At 40.5% G+C, this 14,497-nt stretch overlaps 1 protein-coding gene across 3 annotated transcripts in view; it reads right to left on the reverse strand.

The window, feature by feature from the left end:
- The window catches only part of LOC119853315 (prolyl endopeptidase), a 190,660-nt gene that overhangs the window by 163,940 nt on the left and 12,223 nt on the right, over nucleotides 1–14,497 (reverse strand). For all 3 annotated transcript variants that reach the window (XM_038396251.2, XM_038396252.2, XM_043510736.1), the window contains exons 3-4: nucleotides 7,915–8,048; nucleotides 3,232–3,362 (exon numbers count right to left, since the gene is read on the reverse strand). In XM_038396251.2, the coding sequence (XP_038252179.1) occupies nucleotides 3,232–3,362; nucleotides 7,915–8,048 (265 nt within the window). The remainder of the gene's footprint in view (nucleotides 1–3,231; nucleotides 3,363–7,914; nucleotides 8,049–14,497) is intronic.

Here is a 14,497-nt window from a genome sequence, read left to right on the forward strand (position 1 = left end):
CTTAGAATCTTAGCCTTAGAGTAAACCACGGCTGAAGTGAGGCGACACTTGACTGGTGGGCCCTGCAGTATTCAGTCACTCCCTCCTAAAAACTTGTCTGTTAATTGGGAACACTTTTTTCCAAATGGGGCTTTCAACATTCCCACTGTTTGACCCTATAATAAATCTATAATTTATTAGAGTCCCTACACACAGCTCTGTGTAGCTCAAAAGCTCGTCTCTTTCACCAACAGAACTTGCTCCAGTAAAAGATACTACTTCACTCAGAATATTCAAGTATTAGTTAACTGGTTGGTAATTTGTTCTGGGGATACGAAGGGATCTTTAGTACAATCATCTGTTCCCAAACACGTGGTATTCATTTTTCTCAAGTCCCTGGAGATTCCACAAGTTCACAGTTAACTGACAGAGTTTAGCTTAGCATACCATCCTTTTTACATAAAGAAAGACTGGCACATGACAAATGCTGAGGATGATCTACTAACAAGTATCTGAACTGTGAGCCTCTTCTTCAATTGCCTGTGGATGTTGGTGGAGAGCAGAGGAGTAGGCTTATAATTAATAGGAAGTTAAAGGGGTAGAGGTGGGCTGACAAAGGACAAACTTCCTCAAAGAAAGTGATTGCCATTCCTGAGAGTCATTTCAAGTTAGACTCTGCAAAGCAATAGAAAATATAGAGAAATATACTGGAAAAACTGTGTACCACCAGATGGACAGATTATATGACCTAATAGAATTAGTTGGAAAAGACCCGAGATTTATGTACTTCTATCTGAATCATGGAAGGAAAACAAGATTCTGCAACATCTTTCACGAGGGCCTTAGATGGATGTTGGCCCAGGCACTGAGGGACAAATTCAGTCTGGTTATAAACAAGCTCAACTCTACTGAAGAAAACGGATTACACGAAGCCGGAATTTGGCCTGGTGTTTCCACTAGCAATATAATTACAAGTTAAATTATTATTTATGATTTTTTTTTAAAAGCCTCCCTCCACCCCGTACACATGCACACCACCCCTCTACCTACCTTTATAGCTCATGGGGCCTTGTCTTCAATAGGAAAAAAAAGTGTTAACTCTCTTGAGGCAAGAACATAAGAGCTGCCATGCTGAGCTAGACTATCGTCAACTTTGCCCAGTATCCTGTCTCCCAACAGAACTTCAGAGGGAGTATACAGAACAGGGCAATTATGGAATGATCCATCAGTCTTCCACTACCTGCTAGTTAAAGGGTTAGGGTTTGCTTGAGATCACTCACCACCTTGGCTAATAGTCACTGATGGACTTATCCTTCATGAACATATCCAGGTCTTTTTTAAAACTACTTATACTTTTGGCCATCATATGTCATGACAATGAGTTCCACAAGTTAGTTGTGCTTTGTGAGAGAAGGACTTTATTGTTTGTATTAAACCTGCTGCCTCTTAATTTAATCAGGTAACTCCTGAAAAGATAAATAAACAGGATGAACAGCGAAGTGTTATTTACTTTTTCCACGCCTCTCACAATTTTATAGACCTGTATCATATTCCTCCTTAGTTGTCTCTTTTCTAAGTTGAACAGCCCTAATCTTTTTAGTCCCTGCTCATGTGGAAACTATTCCTTACCTGTGATCATCTTTCTTGCCTTTCTCTGAACCTTTTCCAGTTCCACTATAACGTTTTTGAGATGGGGCACCTAGAATTGGATACAGTATTCAAGGCATGGGTGCTCCATGGATTTATATATTGGCATTATGATTTTTTTCATCTTAGTTTCTATCCCTGTTCTAATAGTTCCAGACATACTGTTAGCCTTTTAGACCGCTGCGGTGCATGGTAACTCCAAGATCACTTTCTTGGGTGATAACAGCTAATTTAGAATCTATTATATATGAATAGTTGGGATTATTTTTCCCCCCCATGTGCATTATTTTGCACTTATCGACGTTGAATTACATCTGACATTGTTGGCTTGTTACCCAGTTTTGTGAGATCCCTCTAACTCCTCACAGTATGGTTTGGACTTAACTATCTTGAATAATTTTGTATCATCTGCAAACTTCACCACTTCACTGTTCATGCCCTTTTCCAGATAATTAATGAATATGCTGGACAGTACAGGTCCCAGTACAGATCCTTGGAGGACTGCACTGTTCATCCCTCTCCATTGTGACACTGACTATTTATTCCTACCCTTTGTTTCCTACCTTGCAACTAGTTACTGATCTACAAAAGGACCTTCACTCTTATCCCATGGCTACTTAGGATACGTCTACACCGCAATTAAACACCTGCAGCTGTCCCGTCTCAGCTGACTTGGGCTCATGCTATGGGGCTGTTTAATTGCAGTGTAGTGTTCAGTCTCTGGCTCAAGGACCTCATGAGGGGAAGGTTTCCAGAGCCCAGGCCCACGCATCTCTATACTGCAATTAAACAGCCCCATAGCCCGAGTTAACCCTAATGGATGGTGATCTACCTTAACCCTTAAGGTAAGGTTAAGGTAAGCCCATAGCTCCCTCACACGCTCTTTAACTCAACCTGCTAGCTCATGTGAAAACTACATACTGTCTGGTCTTCACTAGGATTCTGCCTTGAGTGAGAGGCATTCCTTGCTTGTTCAAGGCAGCTGGGCTGCATGGATGTAGCATGAGGCAGACATTACAGTGCCACAGGTACAGCTTAATTAAACAATTTTTGTAAAAGGTAGATCAGCATCTTTAACTAGATTCTGTACTGGATAGACAATCAGTGGAGAGGCAAAGCACTACTCTGGAGAACTCCCACTCCACCTTGCCCAATAATTACCATTTCTGGCATAAAGCTGGACAAATACTTTGAACTGACATTTGAAAGAAGTTACGCTAGAAAGTGCGGAGGCACCTGAGTATTAGACACAAATGCATATGAGGATTATAAACAATCCAGAAAGCCAACAGCCTGTGCTGAGAGAGAGAGAGAGAGAGAGAGAGGAAAGATTACCCAAGGTTAGCAAGTGACATTAGACATTCTTTCCCCATACACATAAAAAACTAATAATCATTAGGAATTTTTTTAAGTAATGAGAATTCCTCGCACTCACCTTTTTATCTTTTGCTTTTTTATTTTGAGTAGACAAAACCCTTATCAGACACCACAGCTTTCCCCACAAAAACACTTATGAACATTATGTTTTGATGTAAACAAACAAAAACCCTTAAATTTTATAGTTTTTGTAGCCTTTGTTTTTTAAAAATCTCCTGCCTCACTGACCTCGTAAAGCCACAGTGCCATCATCAGAAAGTTTATTTGGATCAAGAAATATTTTGGCATCAGCATCCAAGGATTCTTGCACATATAATACTCGTTGGTTCTGCAGTCCAGTATTGTAAAAGTGAAAATACCTGGAAAACACAAACTGAGTAAGTAAAAAGGAACTATTTTAAATTTTCCAGCTCAGCTTTAAAAAAAAAAAGAGAGTAGGATATGAAAGACTGATAAGAAGCCATAAAAGAAAGAGAAGCCATACAGTAGTGACATCTTTACAACAGAGTATCCAAATGCTTCTGGAATAGAGGAATGTGGAATTCATCTAAGCCACCTTCTACCAAAAAACCCCCAACACATATATACACACACACACACACATACACACACATATATATATATATATACACACACACACACATATATATATATATATACACACACACACACACACACACACACACAATAGAGGACGAAGTAACTTCCACACTACAACATGACACTGAACCGTTTGACAATCTTGACATGTTAGCAAGTTAGGGAAGCTTCACAGGACTGTGTACCTTTGAAATAGTAATATTGAGTGCAAAGGTTTTCTAAGTTTTTAAAATAATAATTCAGAATTTTCATTCTCTAAACTTTTCCCCTCATATGCTTCCTAGAGCAAATGACTCCTTTATTTTTCCTTCCATCCTGAGTACTGTATCTGGGGGCTGATAAGCCAGTTTTAAATAAAAGAAACTGCATTTGAAACTGTTTCCCTGCATTTCCTTGCTAAGGTCTAGAACAGTAATAAGTGTCAGGAGATAGCTGCATGAACCAAGAGTTACAAAATTATATTACATTAGTAATATGGTGCTGCCCACCTGAAGAATGGGTATTAGAAGTGCGTGCTTAGAAATTAATAAATTCAACCAAGAAATTGATCTTGTCTTCGTAAATTAGTGATAATGATAGAATCTCATGTACGAGGATTCAGCAAACACTATAGGTGAAGATGTGTATGCAAGTTCAGACCACGGCAAGAACTGCAAACACGATTGCATGTGGGACAGAAGACTGTTGCATCTTTGCTTTACTCAGTTCACATTTTTCACACAAGATGTTAATGCATCTTGATTCAAAGCAGTTAGCGGCGACATGACAAATCTGCCACCATCTTACTTTGCCATGGGATGTTGCTTCCCAGTTGTCACCCTGGTCCGTCTCCTAGGTGGGGGGACCACAGAGCTCTGCGTGCTGCCCCTGGATCCGCACTCCCGTTGGCTGGGAACTGGCCAATAGGAGCTGGGGGGTCCGGTGCCTGTGTGCGAGAGTCACGGGAGCCACTTGCACGCCTCCACCTAGGATCCAGATCTGCTGCTGGCCTCTTCCGGGACATAGTGCGGTCCGAAGCACCAGGACAGGCAGGAAGCCTGCCTCTGCACCCCGGCTACACCGCTGACCGGGAGCAACTGGACGCAGGTCCGTACTCCAATCTTGCACCCCAGTCCCCTGCCCCAGCCTTGAGCCCCTCCACCTTCCCACCCAGAGCCCCTTCCTGCAGTCCAAATCCCTCATCCCCAACCCCACCCCAGAGCCTGCACTCCCAGTCCAGAGCCCTGACCCCCACCGACACCCCGAACTCCAGTACCCCCAGTCCAGAGCTCCCTCCCACACCCTGAACCCCTCATTCCTGGCCCTACTCTGCAGCCCTCACCCCCGTACCACAACTCTCTGCTCCAGCTCTGAGCCCCTCTACACCCCTCATCCTCAGCTCCACCAAGTCATGAGCATCAACAATTTTCTTCAACTGGATCACCAGAAAAAAAAAGTTTGAAAACCACTAGCCTAGGGCATTCTCAAGTCAGCCATACAAACAACATAGCCAGATCAAAGCAGCTGCGCTTTTATGAACATACTCTGAATGCCAGACATCCCACAACTATTAAGGAATTTGATACTGGGAATCTTTTTCCATATGTGCTGTTGTCAGTCAGTTTGCAGGGTCAAATGGTGGGACAAGTTTCCCAATGTGGCAGCAATATGTTGTCCACATCTCACAACCATATAGAAGCACTGTAAGCAAGACTGCCCAATCGCAGTTTAGTGCTTGTTTTGATGCCCTTATTGTTCCATAGACAGTGTGACAGCATTCCAAATGTAGAGCCAGCCTTGGGAATGCAACGGGCAACCTCATTATCAATTGTGGCATTTTGTGACAACATTCCCTAGGCTGCAGAACTTCTCCAGTGACTTGAGCGGAGCACTGTTGATCTTAATAATAAGTTAGACATGTACATTCCACAGCACAGGTTGGTACAGTACTTCAGTTTTCTTTAGGCTGATCGTAAAACTATTCCAAACTAGTAAGGACCTAGCTAACCTGCCAAAACCGTGTGTCTCTTCGTTTCATTGTATAGGACTCTGCAGTTTATTAGTAACTCGTGCCAGTGAGGTCAAGTCAAATCTACAACTTCACGGGGGGGGGGGGGGGGGGAGTATCTCTCCATCGCTTTCAGTCAATGAATTCAAGCCAATATTCATTCAGAATCCAACAGTTATATACTATTGTGTTAATCTAGGAGCAATGACGAAAGTAAAGCCCTGAAATTAGAAGCTACTTAGACAATGGTCTTGTAAATACCCTCAGCCAATAGAACTGACTGTTGCACAAGATTGTATGCAAAGTTGTTGTAGCCATGTTGATCCCAGGATATTAGAGACACAAAGTGGGTGAGGTAATTCTTTTAGTGGACCAACTTCTGTTGGTGAGAGAGAAGCTTTCGAGTTTACACAGGTCCTGAAGAAGAGCTCGGTATCAACTTAAAAGCTTGTCTCTCTCACCACAGGTGCTGGCTTTCTCAGGGTCCCAAGGGTGCTCAACTCCCCATTCTGCCCCAAGCCCCACCCCCACTGGACCTCTTCTCCCAACCCCTCTCCACCCCTTCCCATCCAGTGCCTCCTACATGCTGCGGAACAGTTGATCACGGTGGGTGGGAGGCACTTGGGAGGGAGAGAGGGAGCTGGCTGCCGGTGGGTGCTAAGCAACCACTAAATTTTTCCATAGCTGCTCCAAGGCTGGAGCACCCACGGAGTCAGCACCTATGTTTCTCACCAACAGAAGTTGGTTCAATAAAAAAAATACTCTCTCACCCACCCTGTTGCAAAATATGCATAATAATTCCATCTGACTGCATTTTTTAAGTTAGTTTCACTTCTGTGTTGCCAAGTATTTTCACTTCCTAGTTTACTAAATTAGCACGACTGGACCACTGTTTCCCAAAACACTTTTTGTGCTCCCTGAACTTTTTAAAGAGTATTTGTAATACCTGCTGTTTCAGAGATGCTTAGTTGCAGCTGCTATTTCTTATCTTATAGTTGAAATGATAGGATTTATGAATTTCTAAATATTATAACCATAAGAAGTTTATAGGCCTTATTTCAACTGAGTAAGATGTACATGAGAAAGCCTTTTTTATATCGTGTAATCTCTAAATCTGGATAAATATGATTAGAAGTGGAACAACAGAGTTTTTTTGAAGTTAGTCTCTCACATGAGGTTGATCATTACTAATGGATAGTGAATACATATTTCAGATAGGGATGCTATAGGAAGAGCTACAGCTCTTCTCCCTGGCTTTGTGTAGCAAAACCCCACTTTCTGAGCAGTCCTCATTTCCCAAACTCTGTGAAGCAGCATGGAGGGGACAGGGGAATTCCTTGCCCTGCCTACAATTCCTTGTGCCTGTGGATGGTTGTGGGAAAGCATCAAAAAACGTACTGATTGACTGAAAAAAGGCTGAACTGAAAGATAGAAAGGGCTCTTTATAATTTTTTACAAATAATAAATGTCCACATGGGACAAACGGACAACATTACAGACATGGCCATCATGTCCTCCTTTTCTCTTTTTGCTGGAGAACTGCTTCATGTCTCTATAGTGATGTCATAGGACGAGGTAACCCAAGCTGCAACTCCATCTCTGCAGCTGAGGAAAGCCCAAAAATCAGCATCCCCCTTTCTGCCCTCGCCTAGTTAAAAGGAAGAAAAGCTGTGATTTAAATTGGCAAATTGTCAGAAACTAGAATTTTTAAATGAGCACCCTTACGTTCCCATTCTATTTTTTTAAATCCTTGTTAAATAGCACGACTTTCGGCTCCTCTGCTGATATTTAAGGGTCTTTGGAGCAAAAGAATATCCATAGAAAGGTAATGAAAATGACTATGTAAAGTCCTGTCAATTGCGCAAAGTAAACCAACCAAAAAATAGCAAAATTTCCTCCAGCCCCCCAACCTTTCCAGTTTAGTAATCCTAGGTATTACTTATAACTATAATAGAAACAAAATATTCAGTCAAAAATTGTGATTTTTCAAGTTGGATGTCCATTTAAATATAATGACCATACCAAGCCGTGAAAGAATTTTATCATTAAATGGCACTTGTTACCTAAGGATCTGAGGCACAGAAGGGAAAAAAGTGTTTTGTCCATGGTCACAAAAAAGGGCACCAGGAGAAATGGGAATGGAACTCAGGTCTTTAGGACTAGGATACTATCTACTGGACCACACAATCACATTCTTCCCAATTTACTACATTTGATAATTTGAAAATGTGAATGGAACAGATCAAGTTAAGTTATTTTGAATTTCCAGGGCTGAGAATTCAGCTTTATGATCTAAAAAGCACCCAAAAGCTTTCTTTACATACCTTTTTCCTTTCTTGAAGTGGCAACTGTACTTGGGATAGTCATAGAGCTCAGTCATTCGTTCTTTGAATAACCCTCTGACAGGACACTGCTCAAGAAAGGGCACTGTAATCTTATTCTGGGCCTCCACAAAAGCCTGAAGGTAAAAAAAAAAAATAAAAAATGCACATATTAAAGAAGTTCTGTATTAAAATCACAAATGAGTTTGATTCCCCATAGTTTAAATTCCAGAGTATTACTAATTAAGAGGTCTCCTGGGTTTTGGTACTGTTTCTCTCCCTCATTGTGTGAAACTTGCAAGCTGCTAATTGTGTTAGTACATTCTAAGACAGAGTCTGTTCTCAAAGCAATTCTTTGTAACAACAACTACTCACACAGAGAGAGACTCAAAGCAATACTCTCTAACAACAGAAACAGCACCCAGAGATTCCCCGCCCTTTTGTTGTATTCATCTCGCTTTGTTAACAATTGCGATTAAAATAGAGATAGAGGATGTATGTGGATGGATGCTTGGTGTGGATAATAACTGAATGATTAGGGAGGTGCCAGCCTAAGAATCCAGTGTCCATCGGCTGAAGAAGGCGTCAAGTGGAAATAACCAGAGGACCCCCCGGAGGGCAGACTGGAATCCACCCAACAGCCTCAAGAGTGGGAGAACCAAAGAACAAGATAACATCTGGCAGCATGGAGCCGTCAGGAATGTGCCATCTGCTGATTGATTCAGCAACAGCATGATGAAGCAATTCCCATAGACTGGCATAAGAAGAAATTCCTATAAAAATGGACTCTAGAAAGTGAGAACTTTGGGGTCTGATTCTGCAAACCAACTTCCAGGAGCATCAGATGAGCATCTGAGGAGACCCTGCTCCCTCCTCATGTCCAGGCCACCTGGCCAGTGGCTTGGCATGAGCAACTCTAAGGCTGGTAACTATGATAACAACCTTGCAGAACCTCTGTGTGCGCGTGCGTGCGCAAATATGAAATTGAATGGAATGTTAGAGCTATAACTAGCTGCTTACTATGATTCTTTCTGTATTCACAATAAATGTGTCATTTTGCCTTTCCCCCTTTAATAAAATCCTGTTGGTTTTTATTTTATTGGTATAACACATGCTGAGTCAAACATACCTATATGTCCTATAAGAAATACTATCTATCTATCTGACATAAGTAGCACAGAAAGAATTGTTCTATGTATATGATGTGTAGAGTCACCCATGAAGAATCTCAGTGCCTACCTCCAAAATATCACGATAAAGTGATAGAAAATAAAGTATTCAAGATAAAATAGTAGACCTCAATCTTGACTCTCAGATGCACACTTGTGTAATTAAAATTACATTCACCAAAAACTAGATTTCCTCCCATCCCCCAGAAAGAAGCATTTAAGAAAGCTTCTCATATTTGTCCAAGAGGCTTGGGTAAAAATCAGATTATAGTGTGTATATAAATAGTGTTAGCTTCACTTGCATCACAAGAAGTATATAGAGCTGCAGTGCAGTGTGCCTCTAGTACTCTACAACTACCAAAACTGGAAAATTCATAAGGAAAAATAAAGAGCATTTCACCCCAATAAGAATAGTATTTATATGTCAGCGTGTGACTGGCAGACATACATAACACTTTGAGCTGTGTGAATCCATCACATCTCACAAGCTATATAGAATTGGTCTGGACAGTAAACCCAGGAAAGTCCAAGGTACAAACAGGAATTGGTTTTAGTAGTTCTGAAGACAGCACTTCTTCCTTCTCAGAATGCACTGAACCAAATCCTCATGACAGCAGGTGAGATTCACACATGAAGAGGACTCGAATGATGCATAATGGTATATTCTGAGCTGGGTCCCCGTTCTTGAGAGATGCATGATCAAGTCCCTGATCACTTGTGGACGTTAAAATTTCAGTGTCACAAAAGAGTAGTAATGTCAACCCCCATCTCAAGGCCAAATTCCAACTCAGTTATCTTCTGTCTATCCAAGTTCCTTCTGCAGTTTCAATTAGAAATGATATTCTTCCATTTCACATCCTAAAACTGTTATGTAGGGTGTCTGGAAGGTGTTAAGTAGGTGCTGTATTTTATCCCAGAGTTGGAGTTCTTTTCAGCAGCAGATGAAACGAGCCCTTTATAGCTTACATTGTCTAAAGTACCTTAAAATTCTTCAGAAAGCAAGGTGCTATACAAACATAATGGATCCTAGCTGTCCATTGCCTTGTACCTTGAGTACTCATTTACCTCTTGTGCAATGGAGTAAAAAGTACCATTCTAACCTTGCATATGGGTAAGGAACTCACATAAGCTCCTGGTCTGCTAGTACAAGCACTAACCAAATCTAGCCAAGAGTATTAATTTAGGAGCTATAAATGCCCAACAAAAATTTATTTGATCGCGCCCCCCTTCTTTGTGTCTGTAGTAGTTAACACCGCCCGCATCCCTCCCGCCACACAAGTACATATACTGATAAAAGCAGCAGAGGCACTTCACTTGAATCAGTTTCGGTTTCTGGGTTTTTCACTTGAGTTGAGTTTTTTTCTGTTGCATGAATGAGCCAATGATCCACTCTAGTAAGAGCAAAACTATGATTGTGATGCATGCTCACAATTAATTGTGCACGTCGTGTTGTAGACAACGGATTAAGGTACAGATGGCAAAGACTTTGTATAATGCTATGCAAGCTTAACAGAAATCCATCAAAACACACACAGCGCCATCTGAGGACCTGATATGTCTGAAGGCCTCAGCTCTGCTAATTATTTGTTGCTGTGGGGTAAAATGTGTGCAGTGAGGTTTTTTCTCCCTAAAGTTTCTCATGCCCCATAGAATTCATTCCACAACCCCCTCCCACCCAAAGGGACCCACCCCCCCAGTTTGAGAACCTCTGGATTAGACCAACTTTGCCATTATGGAATACTTTACTATATTTCCCCCTGCCTCTGCTCAATCACAAAGTATGTTGTAGAAGTTATAAAAATATTTATACATGGGATATTATCAGAGTTTAAAGAATGAATAAGAATGAATAGGTTCTGCAAGAGTTTTGTTGAGAACATCCAGACAACTACCTTCAAGAATAAAAAAAAAAAAAACCCAGAGACTTTCCAAAAGACTGCACGCAAATAAGGCACTGCTCTACAGAACATACACTGAACACATTAAATTTGCCAACAGAAACATTCATACTAAATAGCCACATCCAAACGAAAGGCACTAAACAGAATGCTTACTGGAATCCTTCCAACCCAGAGTCCATTCAGGACAGATATATAAAAGACCAGCAACATTATTCTCTACCCTCCCTCCTTTCATGAGCCTACAGAGGAAGATCCTGTATTTTTTGTTGAAATTCACAACTGACAAATGTCACATCATTAGATTTGGAGAAGTACAGAACTGAGTTATAGCAGAGAAGGAGAGAATAAAAAGGTTAAGAGGAGACAAAATATTTGTATCTTTCATACAAATAACCTGGCTTTTTTTCAAGTTAGTACTTAAGGAAAAAAAAGAAAGCCAGTTTCTTATGAAGATGTCACCATAGAGTTCACTACTCTAGTCAAGCGCAAAGCCCTGAATAAAAGTGAAATGACAAAGCCATTTTAAGTTATTGATTTGTACAGTAGAAGGACTCAAAGTGAAGCTTCACGGTTAGTCAGTGAGGAGAAAATGGGAAACAGCCATATGTTTAAAGACTGTAGCAAATGCATTTATAGTAGCAAGCTGCATTTCCTGCTGATCACATCATAGGACTACAGAATTCATACTAAATTTGTCTGAATTCTTTCTTTCAGAACATTAGTTTGAATAGATCCTCTAACTTGTATTCCACTTGCCATCCCTCTCTTTATTTAGCTAGAACCTCAAGTCAAACTCACGTAGTTAAGAAATATTCAGCCCTGGCCTCTGGTTTCTGATCAGAGGAATCCCAATGATTATGAAGGAAAGGGAAGAGCAGAGTCTCCCAGGTCTGGGACCCTGAGGGTATGTCTTCACTACCCGCCGGATTGGAGGGCAGTGATCAATCCTGCAGGGATGGATTTATCACTTCTAGTCTAGACACGACAAATCAACCCTCGAGCACTCTCCCATTGACTCCTGTACCCCAGCGCCACGAGAGGCGCAGGCAGAGTCAACGGGGAAGCGGTAGCAGTCGACTCAACACAGTGAAGACACCACAGTAAGTCGATCTAAGTACGTCGACTTCAGCTATGTTATTCACGTAGCTGAAGTTGAGTAATTTGGATCGAAACACCCTTCCCCCACTCCAGTGTAGGTCAGGGCTGAGTAGGTAGAAACCTGTGCTAGCAGATCCCCATACAGCACTGAGGTCTCATAAATAATAGTGTACCACCCCATCATGTGTCTTCTACATATGTACACAAAAATGGAAGGTGTGGTTAAATATTTGACAGTCTTTTTCTAACATACTAGATTGTCTTTTGATATATAAAAAGAGACACTATACAGAATGCTATTATAGTTATCTTCTTCACTAATCCAGTAGTGGAGAATATTTTATATATACATATATACATACATATATATACATACATATATATAGGATCTACGTTCAACCTCAAAAATAGTATAACTCATTCTGCTACTTACCACAGTGCCTACCAAAACAACATAATTCTTCCTTATTTGTTTAATTTTAAATCCAGTTAGATTATAGCAATAGCCACATTTCTTTTGCATTCCCTGTCAGAGCACAAGAAGTCCAAATGTATTTTTCCACAGTTTCATATCAGCAACTTAAATGAAGGATATACTGTTTTTATAATTAATTATATAGTGTTAATGCCCAAAGCATGCTAGGCACTTTCCAAACACTGAAGCATAAAATACACATATGGAGAGACTTCACCACCAGTAGAATTTTTTTTTTTTTAATTTAAAAATCTACCCAAAAAGAAGAGACCACAAAACAGTCCTTGTTATATTTTCACTGGAAACATTCAAAGCTACTTAAAGATAGGTATCTTATTTGCCAGTGTGTTTTACAATCAATATTTAGTTTATCCTTACAATGTCAACTTAAAGTTCAGTGTTGTATCAAAAGCCACACCCCTGTTAGGTTTACCTTTTCTTGTTAAAGGCCGCTGAAACGGGCCCTGTTCTTGCTACTTGTACACCAATGGACTGCCACACCCACACAGAATCCCATACGAGTCAATGGGGCTCTGCACAGGTGTAGCAGTCTGCCTGCTCATAAATTGCATGATATGGGTTATAGTTTGGAAACATAATAGCTTATTTCTACAGAAATATTATGGATGAACTTTATCCCCCTACTTAAGTGAGAATAGCAAAGACCACGCAGTGCCCTCAATATTTTGCATTTTTGGACTGAGGTTAACTGGCGTGCTGTTTTTTGATGACAACGTACACAACTAGCAACTGGTTTTATTTTGTCATGGGCTTTATGCTGAAGTTTTTGCTGAATGACTAAATGTGAAATAGATCAGAAACAATATGTGTAGCTGTTTGAATATTCAACTGGTAAAATATTCAGCAATTCTGGATGGATTTTTGATAGTTTATTAATAAAATATATGACTCACTCCAGAGCAAGTTGAACAGTATTCAAATAATTATGCAGCAAAGTTTGTTAAGTTATTGACCAATTCTTTGTCATACCCACCAGTTCTCTTGCTAGAGGTATGCTAGTCTCTTAGCAGGATAATAATTTCCCCACACACAGGATGGGGTTTTCAAAAGTGCGCAGTACTGACCTAATTCTGTTCCCACTGAAGTCAGAGAGGGATTTATCTTTGGCTTCTGTGAGAGCAGAGTTGGGGTAGAATTTTTGAAAGTGTTCAGCAGTGGTCTGAGTTTCTGTAAGTGAACTATACAGAGTTCTATTTGTTTAGCAGTAACAGAAATATATATCCTATTATTAAAAGGGCGATCAATCTAACAAAACCCATACCCCAGAACAGAGCTGGTATCACTGATGGAATTAAATATTACAATGTAACAGAGTTCTAAGGGGAAAGAGACAAGTCAAAGTGCAACTGGAGAAGAATCAATCAGAGATTACTACAAATCTATATGAACCTTTTAAAATAGTTTCACTTCTAGTTTATTATTTCAAGCATACCTTCTGTTTATAACTACATTATATTTCCATCGTCCCAAGTTAACTGCTCTTGCTGCTTAATCTCTGCCCTTTTTATTCCCAGTCTGCTCTCAGCCCAGAACAACAATACAAACTTTTGCCAACATAGCTACATTACTTAAGGGTGTGATGACAAAGCTGTCCTGGCAAAAGCCCCCAGTGCAGTTACACTAGGAAAACTGGACTTCTGCCAGCATGGCTTAGGCCTGGCCCACACTTAAAAGTTTTTCTAGCTAGGAGCGTTAAAAATAAATAAATAAAAAATGAGAGAAATCCAGCCTAACCGACATAGGTCAGCAAAAGCCTTCTTATCGCAGGGATATGCAGACTGAGGCTCGGAAGCCTCACTTTAAATTTCACCTTAAATCGTCTTTTTCTCTTTAGTTTATGAGAAAGACAGACACTCTTAGTGACACATTTTGCAATACTGGGTATCAAAGCCACTACCTAAAAATAAGATGTATAGTATTTC

Source organism: Dermochelys coriacea, chromosome 3 (assembly GCF_009764565.3).
Source record: "Dermochelys coriacea isolate rDerCor1 chromosome 3, rDerCor1.pri.v4, whole genome shotgun sequence".
Lineage (NCBI taxonomy): Eukaryota > Metazoa > Chordata > Testudines > Dermochelyidae > Dermochelys > Dermochelys coriacea.